This window comes from Pongo abelii, chromosome 8, assembly GCF_028885655.2.
Source record: "Pongo abelii isolate AG06213 chromosome 8, NHGRI_mPonAbe1-v2.0_pri, whole genome shotgun sequence".
NCBI lineage: Eukaryota > Metazoa > Chordata > Mammalia > Primates > Hominidae > Pongo > Pongo abelii.
The window spans coordinates 70,113,600-70,134,696 of NC_071993.2; the positions used below are offsets into that span (position 1 = coordinate 70,113,600).

The following is a 21,097-nucleotide window of genomic DNA, read 5'->3' on the forward strand; positions in this document are numbered from 1 at the left end:
CAAAGAGACAGCAGCTGGCTGGGGGTCGGGGTGTTGGCTGGGAAATGGCCTGAAGATTGTTAACAGCCTCATTGCTTAACCCTGCCAGTAGGGCTCATACTTCCTGTTTTCAGTGTCTCTGAGTCCTGATGCTGGAGCTTCTCAAGTTTGAACAAGATCTTTCTTGGACCCTGAGGGGAAGGCAGAAACTGAGCAGCCACTCGGCTTGGGCAGCTTCCTAGCTGGTTTCCAATCCCACAAAATAGTGCAGTTCTGAGGTGGGAGAAGGGAGAGGGTTCCCATCTGATCTGATGCTACAAGAATTTACTTAGCTTTGTAATAATAACCACCGTTTTTATGCTTTTATTAGGTGCCAGTATTATGCTAAGGTACTTATGAACTCATGAATCCTTTCTGTTGTTTTTGTTGTTGTTGAGACGAAGTCTTGCTCTGTTACCCAGGATAGAGTGCAGTGGTGTGATCTCGGCTCACTGCAAATTCCACCTCCCAGGTTCAAGTAATTCTCGTGCCTCAGACTCCCAAGTAGCTGGGATTACAGGCATATGCCACCACGCCTGGCTAATTTTTGTTTTTTGTTTTTTTTTTAGTAGAGACAGGGTTTCACCTTGTTGGTCAGGCTGGTCTCGAATTCCTGACCTCAGGTGATCCGGCCACCTTGGCGTCCTGAAGCATTGGGATTACAGGCTGAGCCACTGCGTCCAGCCTTCATGAATCCTTATAACAACCCAGGGAGGTAGATTGTATCATCTCTTTTGTACAGATGAGGAAACTTAGGTGCAGAGAGGCTAATAATCCTTCTCAAGTCACACAGCTGGTGTTAGATTGTAGTTCAGGCCACCGGACTCCAAAATCCGTGCTCTAAACTACTGCATCAACCTGTGTAAAACAGCACACTAGATGATGGGGATCAAAAGCCGAATACTAATCCCAGTACTTTGGGAGACCAAGGCAGGCAGATCACCTGAGGTCGGGAGTTTGAGACCAGCCTGGCCAACACGGTGAAACCCCATCTCTACCGAAAACACAAAAATGAGCTGGGTAGTGGTAGTGCATGCTTGTAATCCCGGCTACTTGGGAGGCGGAGGCAGGAGAATCGCTTGAACCTGGGAGGCAGAAGCTGCAGTGAGCTAAGATTGCGCCACTGCACTCCAGCCTGGGCGACAGAGTGAAACCCTGCCTCAAAAAAAAGAAAAAGCCGAATACTTGGAGTTCTTGCCCTCTAGGGAAGCACGGTCCAGAAAGCCTTTAACCAGGAAATCCAGGAGACCTTGTGCCACCAAACCCCACGCAGAAAACTGGCTGTTCGTGCAGAGAACTCATGCTGACCATATCTTGAATTTTTCTGGGCACTTCATATATTCTGACCAATTGTACCCAAAGGCTGTCAATCAGTGGTGCATGTCAGTAACACTGAGGGAGCTTTTCTAAAACCACAAGACCTGGAGCCAGCCCTGACCTGAATCACAATCTCTACAGGTGGAGTGTAGGTGTGCATATTTTAAAAGGTCCTCAGATGACTCGATTAAGAAACACTGCCCCAACCCATTAACACAGCTTGGAAATTCTAATTTTTGATACCCAATTATCTCCCAACCTGCCTTCTACACCCCAGCTTTTCAGAACTTGATGTTTTGTTCAAAATATATAGTCACCCCCATTAGGACATCATCCAGCTTTGAGATTCTGGGCCCCCTAATCATAGGCATAGCAATTGCTGGTCACAAGCTCTGTTAACACACTGAGAAAATTCCAGCATCAGTCCCACACACAGATGATGAGAAATTATGTTTTTTGTTTCCTGAATGCCACAGACTCAAGCTGGCATTCTGGATAAGCAATTTTCTTTCTTTCTTTTTTTTTTTTTAATTTATTTGAGGTGAAGTCTTCCCTCTGTCACCCAGGCTGGAGTGCAGTGGCGCAATCTCGGCTCACTGCAACCTCTGCCTCCCGGGTTCAAATGATTCTCCTGCCTCAGCCTCCCGAGTAGCTTGGATTACAGGCGCCCACCCCTACACCCGGCTAATTTTTTTGTATTTTTAGTAGAGATGGGGTTTCACTATGTTGGTCAGGCTGGTCTCAAACTCCTGACCTCAGGTGATCCACACACCTCGGCTTTCCAAAGTGCTGGATTACAGGCGTGAGCCACCGAGCTCGGCCAGCAATTTTCACTTACAGGTCTTCTTCTTCTTCTTCTTTTTTTTTTTTTTTTTTGAGACAGGGTCTTGCTCTGTCACCTAGGCTGAAGTGCAGTGGCACAATCAGCTGACTGTAAACTTGAACTCCTTGGCTTATTATGATCCTCCTGCCTCAGCCTCCCAAGTAGCTAGGACTACAGATATGTGCTACCACACCTGGCTAATTTTTTTATTCTTTGCAGAGACAGGGTCTCCCTAAGTTTCTCAGGCTGGTCTCAAACTCCTGGGCTCAAGCGATTCTCCCACCTCAGCCTCTCAAAATGTTGGGATTACAGGCATGAGCCACTACACCTGGCCACAGGTGTTCTTCTTGCTTGAGGTCAGCTCAAGGATTGTGGGCAGAGTGAAGAGAATGTTGTGGAGTTAACCCTAAAGAAGACCACCATGTACAGCTGTATAAGATGTGCACTGCATAAAGGCATCAGGCTAAGGAGGCAATTGGGAGCTGACACTAAGCCTGTACACTACTTACACAGCCATGGGATTGTGGTTTGGGGAAACTTTGTATACGTTAAGTGCTGTGGTGGCCCTGTCCTACAGCTCTCCTAACCTCTACCTCCCAAAGCTCCATTAAGTCCAGAGATGCAGTCCCACAAGAAACTCTGGGGTGCAGTCCATCTTTGTTATTTTCTCCTTTTTATGTACTCCAACTCCTTCCCATACAAGCACCAGGGAGATTTGTAATCAGAAAAATCACATTTTATTGATCACTTTTATTTAAAATTACAAAAATATAAATAAAAATAGTGAAATATAAATATTCAGTGTACAGGAGTGGTCCTCACCCCACCCAGTGAGGATTGGATGAACTAGGCTAAAAGGAAGGGATAACTGGCCAAGAAAGGGACATCTATGTGAAAGTGAAACTGAGACAGTGCTGGTCACAGGTCATGCTGCAGAATAATACATTCCCAGGCACTATCATGTGGGGGACCCAAGAGGCCCCAGGAGTGACCTATAACCTCTCCAGAAAGACCACTCTGTGTGGCATCACAGTCCACACAATTTAAGGAAATATCTAGACTTACAGTCAGACACCAGCTCTTACTCACACTTACACTCACAGCCCACACACAAGTGTGCAAACATACACACACATATATATTTCCTGATACATTCATGGAATGTCAGAGCCCTGCCCTGAAGTCATTAGTGTCTCTGCTCCCCAAACCGCTGCTCCCACATTGGCTAAGCTCCCTCAAGAGACCTCAGCTGTTACACTTCCTAATTGGGAAATTATTCATTTCTCAACCATGGGCCTCATAAATGCCCACTGTCGGGGGAGCTGGCTCTCCCTTCACCCATGCACAGGAGATGCTCCGCCCTTTTTAACTCCTGCAGACTTCAGTCCAGAAAAAGACAAGTTGCTGGTCAGTAACATGTTGAGTCAGGACCACCCCTCCATCCTGGCCAGAGGGGTCTGGGCAGCCAGCACCCAGGCCTATGCCTGAGGGTAAAGCTATTGTCGTTCGCCCTGGTGGGTGGCACGGGCAAATCCATCTGTGCAGAGCCTATCTTCCCAGTCTCTTCTTACAGCTGATGGAGATGACTCTACTGCAAAAATGACAGCCAGCAAGAAAGCGGGTGGTGCCCGTTTCCTCCCTGGGGACCCTCAGAGGGCTAGGCCATTCTCTTCCTTGGTGTGACTGCGGATCCAGGGCAAGAAGTATGAGACTCTCGTGTAGACGCCTGGCTTGTCCTTCAGAGCACATCCACGGCCCCAGCTCACAATTCCAGTCAAAGTCATGCGGCCTTGGAGGGAACAGACGAGGGGTCCCCCTGAGTCTCCCTGTGAAGCCAAAGACACAAAAGATGAGCCCTGGAGAAGTGAGGAGGGGATTTCTGATCCCACTACCCAACCATATCAGAGAGAGGGAAGAGTTTCCCAGTCAAAGTCCTTAGCGACTTCCCATTTACTTTCTTTTTTGGCGGGGAGGACAGAATCTCGCTCTGTTGCCCGTGCTGGCATGCAATGATGTGATCTCAGCTCACTGCAAACTTGCTTCCTGTGCTCATGTGATTCCCATGTCTCAGCCTCCTGATTAGCTGGAATTACAGGCATGCACCACCACACCTGGCTAATTTTTTTTTTTTTTTTTTTTTGTATTTTTAGTAGACACAGGGTTTCACCATGTTGGCCAGGCTGGTCTCAAACTCCTGGCCTCAAGTGATTCACCCACCTCGGCCTCCCAAAGTGCTGGGATTACAGGCGTGAGCCACTGTGCCTGACGCAGCCCCATTTTCTACCACATCAAGTTTAAAATCCCCTGCTTGGCTTTAAAAGCCCTGTCGTCTGCCACTATTCCATCCACATTCCCAGACCCTAGTTCTCCTCCCCACCCGGAATATGCCAGCCTCCTTCTCAGTTTTGTATCTTTCAGCTGAAACACCCTCCTTTCTTCCCTCTGCCTCTTCAAATGCCTATCAAGTCACATTTCCTTTAAAGCCTCCCCTCCCTGACCCTCAGGTTGGCACTCACCTCCCTCTCCTGAACACCTGATCATTTATCATTCACAACGCACCCTGGGCACTGAGTTACATTGTCTTTTACTGTTTCCTCTTTCTAGGATCTCGTGCCCCCAGTCTGAAGTGACTTGCGCAGAGCTGGGATTTTTTTGTAATGTTTGGCAAACACATAAGGATTGGTTTAAACCCTCAAAGACCTGAGCTCCTGGTTCTGGCTACTTAGGGCTTTGGCTAGAGAGAGACACACTAAAGCTGGCTGGGACAAGCCCAGGAGCTCTGGGGAGATATGGAAGAGGTGGAGAGAGATGCTTGGAACACTCACCTGGCAGGAATCTGTTTTCCACTGTGGGTCGGCAGCACACAGCATTTTGGTGGTGACCTCAGAGCCGTAGTAGTGGGGCTGCTGACACTCCCGGTGGGAAATCAGCTTCACAACAGTCATTTTCAGCTGCTCCGGATAGAGATAGTCAGCTAGGTGGAGAAAACAGGGAGGCGTTTGCACCAAGATTTATCTGTCCACTGGGAGTCTGCCAGGGAGGGGAACCATAAAGTATCTCTACCAGGGAAGGCCCTTATTCTCTTCCATGCAAATCTGAGCCTTTACTCCACCTATAGCCCCTACCATCTATTTACCTTTGCAGCCTATCGCTCCCTAAACAACACTCCTCATCCATCCCTGGACCCAACTGCCACCTCCTCAGTGCTCCCACCTCTAACTCTGCAGTCTTCCCTTGATCATGCTGGGCTCACTTTCAGGTCAAAACACTCCTCAGGACCTTCTAAGTCCCAATTGTCACTTACTAGAATTCTCTTTTCCAAAGCCAGTGATCTCACAGCTTGTGCCAAACGGGGGATCGTTATACATCGAGGGCAGGCAGATGGTCTGTATAGTCCGGGATGGCTGCGCACACCTGCCCTCCTTGGAATGGATCTTCAGCAAGGCTGGGGGAGGACAGAGGGTCAGAGGAGAAAGATCACTACTGGTTAGGTGGTCCCCATCTGTCCCCTCCAAGTGCTGAGGAAGTAGCTATGTCTATCCCTAGGTCAGTCATCCAGGGAGGTCTGCTGGTCGCTTATCACCTGGAAACCTCCCCTGCCCCGTGCCCCAAGGGCTTTGTTCCAGATGTTGAAAAAGGCTTGGATGGCCAGAGCCGCTGCATACAGCTGTACAGGTCATTTCTGCAAAAACTCCCGGCTGAGGTAGTTAGGCTGGAATCCAGCCCAAGGCTCCATTCTCCAAGTTCTATATCCTAGCACAGACAGAGGCTGCACCCCACAAAGGAAGGTGTGTCTTTTTCTAATTCATATAAACAGGGAATTCCCAGCCCAAGCCATATACCCACAGGGCTGTTTCCACTCGCAAGAGGCTACTTGTTGGGGAGATTCAGGGTCTCTCCAGGGGAGCACCGGGCCCCTCAGACTTCATGGAACTCTTCCCTGCCACTCCCTTTGTCATGTATATAGAGGCTTCAAGGTCCCCCACCCCACCCCTGCCCCACCGGGCAGCTTCAACCTCAGCTCCGGTCTCTCCCTGGGTCCCACTCTCCCCAAGCCATTATGGCCACAGCAGTCGCGGGGTTCCCTCTCACCAATGTCGTTGTGGTGAGCGAGCGTGTCAGCGCTGTAGTCCTTGTGTAGGATGAGGTTTTCCACCTCAAACTTCATCTCCCCTTGCGTGTGGGAGTTAAGCCTTGAGCGACCCAGGTAGACGATGTAGTCCTCCTTCTTTGGGTAATCACTGTGGGAGAAGAAACCCATCAAACAGCTTAGTCCCATGAAATCTGCCACTTCTTCCTTCCCTCCCTAGAGGCCTCAAAGCGTGACTTGTCCGCAAGGCCACAGGCTGCATGGAGAGGGGCAGATGAGGGAGAAATGAGGCAGAACCCTTTGCTGGGAAGGAGAAAGGGATGTGCTTGGGGTGGGGCAGAAGAGTTGAAGAGGAGAAACCCAGGGCCGTACATGAAGCAGTGTGTGGCGCTGACCACCCAGCAAGGGCTGATGAGGCTGCCTCCACACACATAGGTGACAGAGCCCCCCCGGTGCCTCCTGTAGATGGCCGCAAACCAGGGCTGGTTCTCGATGGTGGTGAATTCTCCCCCAACAATCTTAAAGCGGGGCCTCAGAGTCTTTTGGCCACACTGAAATTTTAATTCTTCTGGAGGAGAGGAGGGCTTTTTTCCTGGAGGACAAACAGAGGGATGTCTTAGGGAGGCAGGTAGGAGAAAGCATCCCTCTTGGGTGCCCCCCACCTCCTCAGTCCTCCTGTGATGGAATAAGGGGACATGCGAGTTTGTCCCCTTCCACCCCACTGTCATCAGCAGGTCAGTGATGCTCACCATCTGCGCAGTCATGCACCATGCACTCTTGGACAAGCGGCTTTAGGCCCACCTGCACATAGCACCAGGGTCGCCACCGGTTGTCTGGGTTCCTGGCAACAAAGAAAGATAGGGGATGTCATTCCAACCCAGAGGGCCTTCCTTGCCTCCTCCCCTCAGGGAAGACTCAACCAGAGGCCGCGCTTCTCTCCTGCTATGGCTGGCCCTCTGGGAAAAGGAGATGGTAACAAGGTTTCTGGGAAGCTGTAGGGAGGGCTCTTGGTCCTTGTTGCCCCCACCTCACCTGCAGTAATTGTGTTTCCCCAGGCCCAGCTGAAGAGCATCAGATCTGTGGGCATGGTATGTTTGCTGAAGGACAGTGGCAGAGTTCCAGGCCAGGCAGGGCCGGCCCATGGTGTCAGTGCTGGCCTTTCCTCGGTAAAAGTGACCATTCCCCTCATAGCAGGTTTTTGACTTATCTACAAGGGTACAGGAGGATGAGAGAATATGAGAAAGAGAAGAACATTCCAACTAGCTTTTTTTTTTTTTTTTTTTTTTTTTTTGAGATGGAGTCTCGCTCTGTCGCCCAGTTGGAGTGCAGTGGTGTGATCTCAGCTCACTGAGATCCCTGCCTCCTAGGTTCAAGCGATTTTCCTGCCTCAGCCTCCTAAGTAGCTGGGACTACAGGCATCCACCACCATGCCGGGCTGATTTTTGCATTTTTAGTAGAGGCAGGGTTACACCATTTTGTCCAGGCTGGTCTTGAACTCCTGACCTCAAATGATCCACTCACCTTGACCTCCCAAAATGCTGAGATTACAAGTGTGAGCCACCATGCCCGGCTGCCAACGGACATTTTAAAGGTGTGGTTTCAGACCTGCCAGAAGAGTGGACAGGGTCTCCTTCCAACCCCACCTCACATTTGTGTGGCCACTGTTTCATGAGCGTGTGTGTGCTTATGCCTGTCACATAGGGATGAAGATGTCACCCACCCTACCTCCAGCTCCTAACTCCTGCCTGCTCTTGCCTCCCACCCATCCCTCCCTGTCCCCAAATTTCTGGTACCCCCTCCCTCCCAGTTGCAGTGGAGATCCCCATACCTATTTCACAGTGCTGCCCTCCGAATTTCTTTGGGCAGTTGCACCAGTGAATGTTGGAGAAGTACTTGTTGGACACACATGTTCCTCCATTTAGACAGTCACAGTTCGCTGGAGAGAACAAAGGGGGGGTAAGCGAGGGGGAGTGGAAGTGGTAAGGTCTGGGGCAGCCCTGCAGCAGAGGGCAGGGAGGGGATGTCCCCTGAAGCCTTCCCAACATGTCTGTGCAGCCAGCTGTTGTAGGGGTGGATACTCACATGGAACTTGATGAAGTTCATTGCTGCCCTGGAAGAGATTCGGGAGGAGGCTTCATCAAAGGTCCCATGCTCCAGGGACTCCAGGGTGAGGGTAAACTGGCCCCAATCCTAAAACCCACTCTTCCCTCTCCCTCTCGCCTCACCCTGTTCGTATCTAGTTCTCAATGGAAGACCATGGGTTTCCAGCCAGGAGAAATGGATTGACCCAAGCAAGCTTCATCTACCAGATGCCCGCAGGCTGGGGCAGTCCCGGCGGCCTCTTCCTCCCTTGCCAGCCAGTGCCAGCCCCCGTGGTTCTCAAGCCTCCGCTGCCACCCTGTCCCATTTCCTGGGGAGAGCCTGGCCCTGCTGTGGATGTAATTCGGAGGACCCCCGCTCCCTGAGCAGCCCCTCCTCTCCCCTGGTGCTGATCAGAGGTCCTTGGGCAGCATCAGTTAAAGCAAGAGCGCACTCACTTTGGAGTCGCTCACGACCAGGACGCAGAGAAGCAGGCGCGCCAGCAGGGCTCTCATAGTGGCGAGGTCGGGGCGCTAGACGGCGGCTCTGCAAGGGAAGGAGAAGTCAGGGCAAGAGGCGGAGGAGCGGGAAGGCAGGCCAGGCGGGCGACTGCAGCGCAGGGGAGGTGCCCGCGGTGACCAAGCTCCCCAGCTGTCTCTCTCCTCTCTGGGCTCCGGACTCCCGGGCAGCCTGGACCGGCACCCGCGGGGGACGCCTGGGACGGGGCGCCGTGACTGCGTGCAGCCGCCGGGGAGCCCGGGGAGCCCGGGCAGCCCAGGGCGGGGTAGGCAGACGCTCGGGAGCTGGGGCCGCCGCGCATCCGGCCCGGGGATCTCAGGACCGCAGCACTCACCGGTGGCTGAGGCAGGAGGGCACGAGCCGGCGCTGCGGGGACAGGTGGACCCTGGCCCGGGATCTAGGGCTGCGGTCTCCACACTGTGCTGCGACCCGCGGCGCCTGCTCTATATCAAGGCCCGCCCCGGCGCCGCCCCGCCCTCTCCCGCCGGGCTCCCTCCCCTGCCTTGCAGCGCTCGGCGACCCGGACCCCGCGTGCTTCCGCAACGCTCACAAAGATTTGGGGGCAGCGCGATCTCCAGCGGAGGGGACCCAACAGCGTCTGGACTGAGGAATCGAGAGGCTTGTAAATTCTCCGTGCTTCCTCCTATGCACCTGGCCGGGGGCCTGCCCCAGTGCAAGGAGTCCCCGAATTGCAAAGAGGAGAGAAGGCGCACGGGAGACTCTCTACTCGCCCAGCTCTGAAGCCTCCTGGGGTCCTCTAATCAGTTCTTCTCCAACCTCTCCCCGCTGGGCCCCAACTTGCCTAAGACTGCCTCAAACCCCCTTGCCCGCAGCTGATGGAGCTGTGAAGTCTTCATCAACGCGACAAATGTACGAGACATACTCTCCCAGAAACACAGACACAAAAACCCCTGCCTGTAGGGGCTTCTTCTGTGCCTCTGTTCAGTGGCAGTCCCCAGATATCACCAACACAACCAGTGGATGGAACAAAGCCGGGCTTATTGCTTTCGGCAGTAAGGGAGTTTGTTTGATGGTGCTATCAGAGGGGGAAAGGCAAGGCCAGATTACTGAAAATTTGCAGCTTGGTTTAAAGTCCGTTTTTGACAGGGCTTGATAAGGATTGGGTTAGGTGTCGTGATATGATGTTACAGGATTGTGGGAACAAAGTCCTAGGGCATAAACTGTTGGTGCTTCCTATTGAAGTGTTAACGGGTCTTTTGGGAAGTTTCCATAATGAGCAATTCATTTATTTGTGCAGGCAAGAATAAAAGTAAAGACAATGGAAACATGTAGACAGTTAACTGTGGAGGTTTTGGAGGGTGTGGAAGTTCTGTTCTCACCTCTGAGTAGAGGAATTGGGAGACTGGAGGACAAAATAAGAGGAAGATTTATTTTTCACTGTTTGTCATTTTACACTCTTAACATTTTAAAAAGCACATCCCTGTATAGCCCATTCCAAAAAGATAATTACACATTTTTTAATGCATGTGTATTTAGTGTTTTACTTCATCATAGAGCCTTGTTTATTCTATTCAGATAGAAACAATTGTTTATCAAATAAAATTGTCCTCCAGAAAAACAGACCATGTGTAAATGATTCCATCCACCCTTCCTGCCTGAGGATAAGCAGACATTTGTGTATACACACACACACGCATCTCTGGGCACACTTGGAGGAACATAGCAGGGATTCTGTGATTCTGTCACCCCCATCTCTTTCCCCTAGTGTCAGGAACCAGGGCTTGGGGTCATTTTGAACCCAGTAGGACTCGCGTTCTTAGTGAGAGGGAGGAGGCTGAGTCCCAGCAATCCACTAGGGGCTTTGGTCCCTTTCCCAGCCTAGGCCTGCAGCATTTTCCTGCCTTGCAAATCTGGACCTTGGGTCTGGGTCCACTTGAGAGTGACAGAAGGAAGGCAGGGAGAGTGCCAGGAAGGTAGGAAGGAGGAAGGCTCCTTTGCTCTGCCCCAGCCGAGGGCTCAGGATGCCAGCTGCCGGCTGGGGAAAGTACAAGTTAGCCTTTCAGCTTTTGGGAGGCAGATGACCCACTGTCTTCTGGAGAGACTTCTGTGCTTGTTGAGCTGCCAGCATTCCAGGGGACAGACTGAGTCAGAGATGCTATAGACCTCAGAGCCAACCTTGCTACTTCCTCTAGAAGACTGTGGTCAGTTTTGTTTGCATTTGAGAACCCATTAATTGTAAATAAACGTGACCAGAACGTAAACAGAGATGTTGCAGCCTGAGGACTTACCCCGAAACTGCTAGGTTAGTTATCAGGAAATTCCCAGGGGCCGTCATGATTCATGTTGCTCCCCTAGCAGCTCTCATGACTCCAGATTACTTGGCTGGAGGCTGTCATGCTGATTGTTGAGAGCAGATGACTTCATTTCCTCCTGGACAAAGAGGTTTGGAGACCGTTATGAAGCGTGACACCCTTTCTCCTCCCCTTCCGCCCCCTCCTCCCCGCTGCCACCTCTTCACCTAGCACTTCCAACTCTTCACAGAACTTCCTTATCCATGCGCTAATCTTTAGCACTCTCTGAAATCTTTGTGCAAAGTTCTTTTTTTTTTTTTTTAAAGAGAAGGTTTTGCTAGGCTTCTGAGTTCAAGGGGTCCTCCCACCTCATCCTTCCAAAGTGCTGGTATTACAGGCAGGAGCCACTGTGCCCAGTGACTTTCAGTCATTTGAGAGCAAAGATCACATCTTAAATATCTTTGTCTCTCCCTCAGCACTTGGTACGTGCCTTATTCACGTAGGTGCTTTATTGTGACTGAATTAATGAATGAGTAGGAACAAGAGCTTTGGGGCACCCTGGAAATTTCCCTCCTCTTTTTTTTCTTGTCATTTAAAAAATAGTACCAGCTTGTACTTTTTTTTTGAAACAGAGTCTCATTCTGTCACCCAGGCAAGAGTACAGTGATATGATCGTGGCTCACTGCAGCCTCCACTTCCCAGCTTATAAGTGATCCTCCTGAGTAGCTGGGACTACAGGTATGTGTGATCATACCCAGCTTTTTTTTTTTTTTTTTTTTTTTTAGACAGGGTCTCACTCTGATTGTCCAGGCTGGAGTTCAGTGGCACAATTTTGGCTCACTGCAGCCTTGACCTCCCCAAGCTCAGGTGATCCTTCCACTTCAGCCTCCCGAATAGCTGGGACTATAGGCATGTGCAACCACGCCTGGCTAATATTTTTGTATTTTTAGTAGAGACAGGGTTTTGCCATGTTGCCCAGGCTGGTCTGGAGCTCCTGGATTCAAGCAATCCACCCACCTCAACCTCCCAAAGTGCTAGGATTATAGGCGTGAGCCACTGCACCCAGCTAATTTTTGTATTTTTTGTAGAGACGGGGTCTCACTATGTTGTCCATGCTGATCTCAAGCTCCTGAGCTCAAGCAATCCATCCACCTCTGCCTCCCAAAGTGCTGGGATTATAGGCATGAGCCACTACAGGCATGCCCTTTTTTTTTTGAGACGGAGTTTCACTCTTGTCACCTAGACTGGAGTGCAATAGTGCAATCTCGGCTCACTGTGACCACCACCTCCAGGGTTCAAGCGATTCTCCTGCCTCAGCCTCCCGAGTAGCTGGGATTACAGGCATGCACCACAACGCCCAGCTAATTTTTTTTGTATTTTTAGTAAAGACGGTGTTTCACCATCTTGGTCAGGCTGGTCTCAAACTCCTGACGTGAGGTGATCCTCCTGCCCCAGCCTTCCAAAGTGCTGGGATTACAGGCATGAGCCACCACGCCCAGCCATATTTTTTTTTTTTGAGACAGAGTCTCGCTCTGTCACCGAGGCTGGAGTGCAGTGGCGTGATCTCAGCTCACTGCAAGCTCTGCCTCGTGGGTTCACGCCATTCTCCTGCCTCAGCCTCCTGACTAGCTGGGACTACAGGCACCTGCCACCACGCCTGGCTAATTTTTTGTATTTTTAGTAGAGATGGGGTTTCACCGTGTTAGCCAGGATGGTCTCGATCTCCTGACCTCGTGATCCGCCCGCCTCGGCCTCCCAAAGTGCTGGGATTACAGGCGTGAGCCACCGCGCCCGGCCCCAGCCATATTTTTGATATTGTATTTCTGTCTTGTGCTTCAAGGCACATTAATGTAAACCATTTCTCTTTAAACTCATAACTGCTTTGTGATATAGACTGGTATTGTTGTTCCCATTTTGCACATATGGAAAATGAAGTGGAGAGAAGATACACAGTTGATGAGCGGCAAAGCCAGCACTAAAACCCAGCGTCTTCTGATCCTTGTTCCTATGCGCTATACCTCACTGTCTCCATAAAAGACAGAACGCTGTGAAGGGAGGGGCCAGTGAGCTAAGATGATCCAGCTCAGGGGAGCCCTCCTCCTGACTTTGGAAACCTCCTTCCAGAAAGACTGCTCATACTATGGACTCTGAGCTCTTAAGCTGCACCCGCTGTAATACAAATTAGTTGTTTGCCTGAATTCCAAGAACTGCCTCTGTGGTCTAGGCTGTCTGAAATTTCTGTTGAGGGTAAGAGAATAAGGAACTGAATGTGTATGATTTCATTCTTTTCCTGACTCCTAGAGTGAAGCCACCAACCCCTGCCTCTGTGTCTCAAGGGTACAGAGCTCCTGAGTCAGATGTGGCAACACAGACTGATGGAGAAGCCCTTTCCAGGAGATTCTCATAAAAGGGAAGGCTGATGCCAGATGCGCAGGGAGGGGCAGGGTATCCAAACCTGGCCCTGAGACTAAGTCCAGGAAACTCAGCCCCTAAGGACTATTTTCTGACCCAAAAGGAAGTTCCCATGGAGTCATAGGATGCAATTCTGTGTTGTATATGAAGAATGCTCAGCATGGCACTATAGAAAGACCACAGTGTCTAGCCTTCAGTCTGCTACATCAAAGTTGAATGATCTTAGGCAAGTTGCTTAACTCTTTTTTTTTTTGACATGGAGTCTCGCTCTTGTCACCCAGGCTGGAGTGCAATGGTACAATCTTGGCTCACTGCACCCTCCACCTTCTGGGTTCAAGCAATTCTCCTGCCTCAGCCTCCCAAGTAGCTGGGATTACAGGTGTCTGCCACCATGCCGGGCTAATTTTATAGTTTTAGTAGAGATGGGGTTTCACTATTTTGTCCAGGCTGGTCTCGAACTCCTGACCTCAGGTGATCCACCTCCCTTGGCCTCCCAAAGTGCTGGTATTATGCTTAACTCTTTTATCTAGTTCTCCCATCTGCAAAATGAAGCAACAGCTGTCCAGCCTGTGCCTCACTCTGCAGATTGGCTGAGATCATGCATTCATGTGAAAGTATTCATTCATTCCATATTTATCATGGACCTACTGTGTGCTGGGCACAGTTCTGGATGCTAGAGATAGGAAGAGGAACTGTGTAAACTATAATTCCTACATCGAGTGCCTGCCTCCCCTTTTTGACTGTGGCTGGATTGACTCAGAAGACCAAGTCAGGCTGGAGTCCTTTCCAGGATTCCAGGCTAATGGGGATGCTGTATCCTTGGCCAGCAGTTCCCAGCAACCAGGCAGCTGGGCCCACAGCTGCATGTGCTGTTCACTCCCACATTGCCTATGCTTACTCCCTCTCCCTCTTGTCTGTGTCCCTGTGTGGCCTGAAGCGCCTCTTTCCCTCCTACACACGGGGCAGACGGACTCTTCAGCAGTTCTGGGAAGGAGGTACGGAATGCTGGTCACATAGCTTCCTTGAGTCTAGGGACCCCTTCTTCCTGAGTGTCTAGCATGAAGGGTGAAGCCGGCCGGCCACAGCAGGCACTGAAAGCCGCTTTTGGGCCTGTAACATGATAGGGGGATTGCTGGAGCTGCAGGCCCCCAGCGGGCTGTGGAAGGGGTGGAGGGAGGCAGCATTCTTGCTTCCTTACTCATGGAAAGCAAAGAGTCCAGGGGCTGAACCCTGAGGTTACACTGTCGTCAGTAGCACCATGAAAGGGGAACTAAAGCTGGTCCCTCCAGCATCAGGCTATGACCCCCCTAATCTTCCTTACTCTTTTTCTGCCTTACCAGCTCTGGCCTGCTTCCTAGGCCTACCCAGGCCAGTCAGCTCAGACTTCTGCATGTATGTCATGAGTCTTGGCCAAATTTTTCTTTGTCCCTCCCTGACCCAAACCCAGTTATTACCTAAGTCAGGAACTTACTGCTTTAAAGTAGTTTGCCAGGTGCGGTGGCTCACGCCTGTAATCCCAGCACTTTGGGAGGCTGAGGTGGCTGGATCACTTGAGGTCAGGAGTTCGAGACTGGCCTGGCCAACATGGTGAAACCCCGTCTCTACTAAAAATACAAACATTAGCCAGTGTGGTGTCTCACGCCTGTAATCCCATCTCCTCAGGAGGCTGAGGCGGAAGACTCGCTTGAACCCGGGAGGCAGAGGTGCAGTGAGCCGAGATCCGGCCACTGCACTCCAGCCTGGGTGACAAAGCGAGACTCCATAAAAAAAAAAAAAGTAGTGTTGGTCATGGCTTACCAGACCTTCTGGATTCTGAGCCCCTCACCGGGAACCAAAGTTAGGCCCTGGTCCTAAAACTTCTGCTCAGAGTTCAGGTTACCATGTTGGGTGGCAATAGATGCTTAACTAGAAGCAAAGGGGCATGCCCAGGAACAAAGGACTGGGATGACTAACCAGCAAATGGTGGGCTTGCTGAAGACTGCCAAAAAGTCAATAATATTTAGGGATATATGTTCAGCCAGAAGCTGAAATACTGAAAAAATCCTATTCAGAAGAAAACTAACATAATATTCATAACCCATATGATGTCTAATTCCACACGTTCATGGCTCTCCCAAGCTGGATTCTATATGCTGGATTCTATATGCATCTCTGTCCTCAAAGCAAGCACTTCCCCTTCCATTACACAGAGAGGAAAATAGAGGCTAATGAAGGGAAGTGAATCATCTGAGTTTATTCACTAAAAATGATGAGATTCAGGATTCACAGATTTTGAGGAACTTCATGACACATTTCCACCCTCTCCTTTCTTATTCTGAATCCTCAGCTCCTCCCTTTTCCCGATCACCATCCATCCCCATCCTCAATCTGTCTCGCCTACCCTCCTGCAGAAGGTGCTTCTTTTCTCTGGTTTGCTGAGCCTCTGAGGAGGGTTTGGAGGCAGCCACATCCTGCAGAGGGGACAGTCTCCTTTGAGAAGGCTGCTAGAGGACTAAATGTATGCATATCTGTGGGAAGAGGGAGCAGGGATCCCTGGAGGCAGGTGTGTGTGCAGAGTGAGTGGGAGGAACAGTATGTGGGTAATCTCCTACATGGGTGTTCCTTGTTTACTCTGGAGACAGTGATGGTGGGGAATGTGGCAGGGACTAAAGAAAAGGAAGAGTGCCAGATGCAGTGGCTCACACCTGTAATCTCAACATTGTGGGAGGCCGAGGCGGGAGGATGGCTTGAGCCCAGGAGTATCAGACCAGTTTGGGCAACATAGTGAGACCTCATCTCTATAAAATATTTTTTAAAAATTAGCCAGACGTGGTGGCACACACCTGTGGTCCCAACTACTCAGAAGGCTGAGGTGGGAGGATTACTTGAGCTTGGGAGGTTGAGGTGGCGATGAACCTTGATCACACCACTGCACTCCAGCCTGGGCAATGAGACCCTATCTCAAAAAATAAAAATAAAAAAGAAGTCTGTTGTCTCCAAGGGGACAATACAATCTTACAATTCATCCCTTGTTAAAGATAGATAATAATAATAATAACCAACTTTTATTTGCATTACATTCATTTTCTTTTTACATCTTAACACCTTTAGGGAAGGTACTATTAATGTCACCATTTTATGGATGAGAAAATGAAGGTTCACTGGGCTTAAGCAATTTCCACAAGGTTAAACTCCAGGGAAATGGAAGCACTGAGACTCACATGCAGACCTGGTTGACTCCAGGGTTTGGAGAACTATGACACGGTATCAAATTCAATCAGGCAAGTGGAGGTGCTTGTCCTTATAACTGGGAATCTTCCTACTTCTAACCCATGGTGACATCCCAGGATAGCTCCAGATGTCCGTCCAAGTCATGTCTGCCTTGATTTCTGCCTGCCCACCTCGAACCAGACTTTGATTAAAGTGTTCTTCCATTTGTCTAATGTAGCCAGCCACAGTTGTGTCTGCTGGGTCTAGTCAGAGTAGTGATCACTGGGCCTTCTGGCTGTGCTTATATATCTGTGTGGGCCCCTGGAACCACCCATAGCCAGTCTTCCTTTTCCACAATTATTCACCCATATTTATATGATGGGGATACTCTAGGGTTCTTCTATGGGGAAATAACAATAGCATCTATTTATTGACCATGGCTTTTATTTAGCAGGCACTGGGCTAACAGTTCTGTATACATTATTTCATTTGTCCTCAATGAAGGAGATGCAATATCATCCCCACTTTATGGATAAAGAAACTGAGGCACTGAGAGGTTAAATAACTTGCCCAAGATCACACAGCCAATACCTGACAAGTCAAACCCAGGTTTCCTGCTCCAAAGCCTGTGTTGATAATCATCACTAAGATGGCGTTGTCTCTTTACCCTTCCTTGAAGGGGAAAAAAGAAAAAAAAAAAAAAAAGCCTTGTTGAGTAGATCCAGGTGTCTGAAATAATAAATACTCAGTAATGTTATTGTTGCCAAACTTGTCTGATGATGAGTCACCTGGCTTGAAGGTTGAAGAAGTACAGATTTTCAGGTTACCCCTTTGTAAATTCTGATTCTTTAGATGGGGCCTAGAAATCTGATTGTTTTTAAAGAGAGACAGGGTGTCAGTCTGTTACCCAGACTAGAGTGCAGTGATGCAATCATACCTTGCTGCAGCCTTAAACCCCTAGGCTCAAGCAGTCCCCCTACCTCAGCCTCCCTAGTAGCTGGGACCACAGGTATGCGCCATTATGCCCTGCTAATTTTTTAATTTTTGTAGAGATGAGGTCTCTCTATGTTGTCCAGGCTGGTCTTGAACTCCTGGCCTCAAGTGAAGGAATCTGATAGGAGGGAATCTGAAGGAACCTTAATAGGTGACCCAGAGGATTCTCATCACCAAACAAGTGGGGAAAATGTCAGCCAATGCATCATATATCTAGGGAGTGTTGTTTTATTTTTTTCACCCAACTAAACTACAAACTGTCTATCTACTGGGGCTTCTACTTCAACCCCATCCTTTGAGATGGGGGCCGGAGGAGAACACAGAGGTGGGGATGGCCCGGGACTACAAGGCAGGTCTTTGGGCAGCATTCCCCAGACAGGGATGAATCAAGGAAAGGGATGTATACCTGAGAGCCTTGTGCCAACCAAGCCACCCCGAGGCGACTTTTCTAGAGAATCTGTTCTCAGAAAGTTAATTGCTTCAGCACTTTTGTCCTTGTTCTTTTTTTAGATTCCAAGTGATAGTTTTATTTTTTAAATGCCAAACAAATGGCTAAATGGAGGGACTTTTCCACATAGACTAAAAGAGCTTGGAGGCCAGGTGCAGTGGCTCAACTGTAATCCTAGCACTTTGGGAGGCCAAGGCAGGTGGATCGCCTGAGCTCAGGAGTTCAAGACCACCTGGGCAACATGGTGAAACCCTGTCTCTACTAAAATTAAAAAAAAAAAAAAATCAGCTGGGCATGGTGGTATGCGTCTGTAGTCCCAGCTACTTAGGAGGCTGAGGCACAAGAATTGCTTGAACCCGGAAGGCAGAGGTTGCAGTGAGCCAAGAGCATGCCATTGCACTCTAGCCTGGGTGACATAGTGAGACTGTCTCCAAAAAAAAAAAAAAAAAAAAAAAGAGCTTGGAGACCCAGAGGAACCCTCAAAGTCATAGCAGTGAATAAAAAATTGGCTCCCCAAGACCTCGGGAAGACGAAGGGAAATTAAGTAGCAATTAGAACAAAGCAGAGTTGAGAATAGCTGTACCTACTAGTATCTGTCTATCTGTGATGTTTCCTCTCAGTTCCCGTACTGGCCCTCCTCTGAGCTTCTCAAGGTCAGTTTTTGGTTTTGTTTTTATTTTTAAGGTCTTCTGGTTCTACCTGCATAGAATTGGGTTTCCAGAGCATTATGCTTTGCAGGGAGAGTAGACCCAGCAGCTTGTGTGATGACCACAATATTGCATCTTCAGTCAAAGAGGAAGCGACAGGGACACTGTCCCCACGCAGACTTTGCTCCACAGTGCAGCAGTGTCCTGAAGATTCATTCAGTCTGTATCATAGCAGTCAGCTTGTTCTGTTTCTAAAGGGAATTCTACCCTAAGTTCTCAAAAGGATTAAGCTCAACTCAAACTGTTCATTTCATCCAATCAACCAGAAAGGACCTTCAGACACCTAAGGACATGCCTCATACTGTGCTAGGCACTGAGGGTACACAGGAGAACAGGGCAAGATTCCTGCCCTGAAGACACCTGAAATCTGTTAGGAAGACAAAATGAATTTACATGAAACAATGAAAAAGTCTTTAAACAGGATGGCAACTATAAAGAAAAAAATAAACAGAAAATAACAAGTGTTGGTGACAATGTGGAGAGAGTGGAATCCTTGTGCACTGTTGGTGGGATTGTAAAATTGTGCAGCTGATATATGGCAGTTCCTCAAAAAATCAGAACTACCAGATGATCCAGCAACTCCACTTCTAGATATATAAGTAAAAGCAGGGTCTTGATGAGAGATTTGCATACCTTTGTTCATAGCAGCACTGTTCACAATAGCCAAGAGGGGGAAACAACCCAAATGTCCACGAAGATAAATGGATAAACAAAATGCAGCATATCTACACATGGAATATTAGTCAGTCTTAAAAAGGAAGGAAATCCTATCACATGCTAAAACTTCAATAAACCCTGAAGACAGCATAGTAAGTGAAATAAGCCAGTCACAAAAAGGCAAATACTGTATAATTCCACTTAAATCTACTTATATTTTATATAATAGTCAAATTCATACAAACAGAAAGTAGAATGGTGGTTGCCAGAGGCTGAGGAAGGGGGAAACGATGAGTTATTGTTCAATGGGTGGGTATACAGCTTCAGTTTTACAAAATGTAAAAGTTCTGGACCAGATGCGGTGGCTCACGCCTGTAATCCCAGCACTTTGGGAGGCAGAGTGAGACCCCGTCTTAAAAAAAAAAAAAGTTCTGGAGATTGGTTGCACAACAAGCGAAATGTACTAAACACTACTGAACTGCACACATAAAAAAATTGTAAAGATGGTAAATATTATGTAATTTTTACCAAGATTTTTGTAAAAGTTGTTAATCATTAAGCAGCCTATCAGCCACAAACGCAGCAGAAGTTTAGAGACTGGAGACACTAAAGTTAGAGATTTCCCGAACTAATCTTTTTTTTGTGGGGGGAGGGGAACAGGGTCTCACACTGTCACCCAGGTTGGTGTGCAATGGTGCTATCTTGGCTCATTGCAACCTCTGCCTCCCAGGATCAAGCAATTCTCCTGCTTAGCCTCTTGAGTAGCTGGGACTACAGGCATCCACCACCATACCTGGCTAGTTTTTCTATTTTTGGTAGAGACCAAGGGGTTTCACCATGTTGCCCAGGCTGGTCTTGAACTCCTGAGCTCAAGCAATCTGCCCACCTTGGCCTCTCAAAGTGCTGGGATTATAGGCATGAACCACCGTGCCTGGCTTCCTGAACAAATCTTTTTTTTTTTTTTTGAGACAGAGTCTTGCTCTGTCGCCCAGGCTGGAGTGCAGTAGCATGATCTCAGCTCACTGCAACCTCCACCTCCAGGTTCAAGCATTTCTCCTGCCTCAGCCTCCAGAGTAGCTGGAGTTACAGGCTTACACCACCACATCCAGCCTATTTTTGTATTTTTAGTAGAGACAGGGGATTCACCATGTTGGCCAGGCTGGTCTCAAACTCCTGACCTCAAGTAATTCACCCACCTCAGCCTCCCAAAGTGCTGGGATTACAGGTGTGAGCCACCGTGCTCACCCATGAACAAATCTTAAAAGATGGGTGAGGTTGGGATTGGCAGAGGGCAGGAAACAAGAATTCCAGGTAAGACCCCTGGAAAGAGACAGGAGCTAGGAATAAACATTTTTACATGTTGTGGAGAATAAACCTGTATGTATTTAAGTATCTTTGTGTGTGTGTGTGTGTGTGTGTGTGTGTGTGTGTAGATGTATGCACAAGCAGTGAGAAGTCTGGCTTGATTAGGGAAGGTTTATATTGCATGAGAGCTAAGTACAAATAGAGTGAGGTCAGATTATAAAAGGTCTTACTGCAGCTAGAAGTGTGCACTTGATTCCATAGACTCCAGAAAGGTACTGCAGGTTCTTG

General features: G+C 49.1%; 1 protein-coding gene across 2 annotated transcripts; it reads right to left on the minus strand.

The window, feature by feature from the left end:
• Positions 1-2,872: 2,872 nt before the first annotated feature.
• Positions 2,873-11,178, minus strand: PLAU (plasminogen activator, urokinase). 2 transcript variants are annotated; one of them, XM_024252942.3, is made up of 11 exons: positions 11,096-11,178; positions 8,786-8,873; positions 8,331-8,358; positions 8,077-8,184; positions 7,281-7,455; positions 6,998-7,089; positions 6,621-6,840; positions 6,251-6,399; positions 5,463-5,603; positions 4,984-5,132; positions 2,873-3,984 (listed from the first exon to the last, which is right to left on the minus strand). In XM_024252942.3, exons 2-11 carry the CDS (start codon positions 8,840-8,842, stop codon positions 3,808-3,810), a joined length of 1,296 nt encoding a protein of 431 aa, XP_024108710.2. In that variant the 5' UTR covers positions 8,843-8,873; positions 11,096-11,178; the 3' UTR covers positions 2,873-3,807.
• Positions 11,179-21,097: the final 9,919 nt, after the last annotated feature.

What these genes read in the sequence shown, in the direction of transcription:
- PLAU (XM_024252942.3), bottom strand. Translation starts at nt 8,842, where the DNA reads ATGAGAGCCCTGCTGGCGCGCCTGCTTCTCTGCGTCCTGGTCGTGAGC. An exon ending in GGGAAACACAATTACTGCAG is followed by an intron (nt 7,090 to 7,280) that starts GTGAGGTGGGGG and finishes CTTTGTTGCCAG; the next exon opens with GAACCCAGACAACCGGTGGC. An exon ending in CTTTGGAAAAGAGAATTCTA is followed by an intron (nt 5,133 to 5,462) that starts GTAAGTGACAAT and finishes TTCTCCACCTAG; the next exon opens with CTGACTATCTCTATCCGGAG.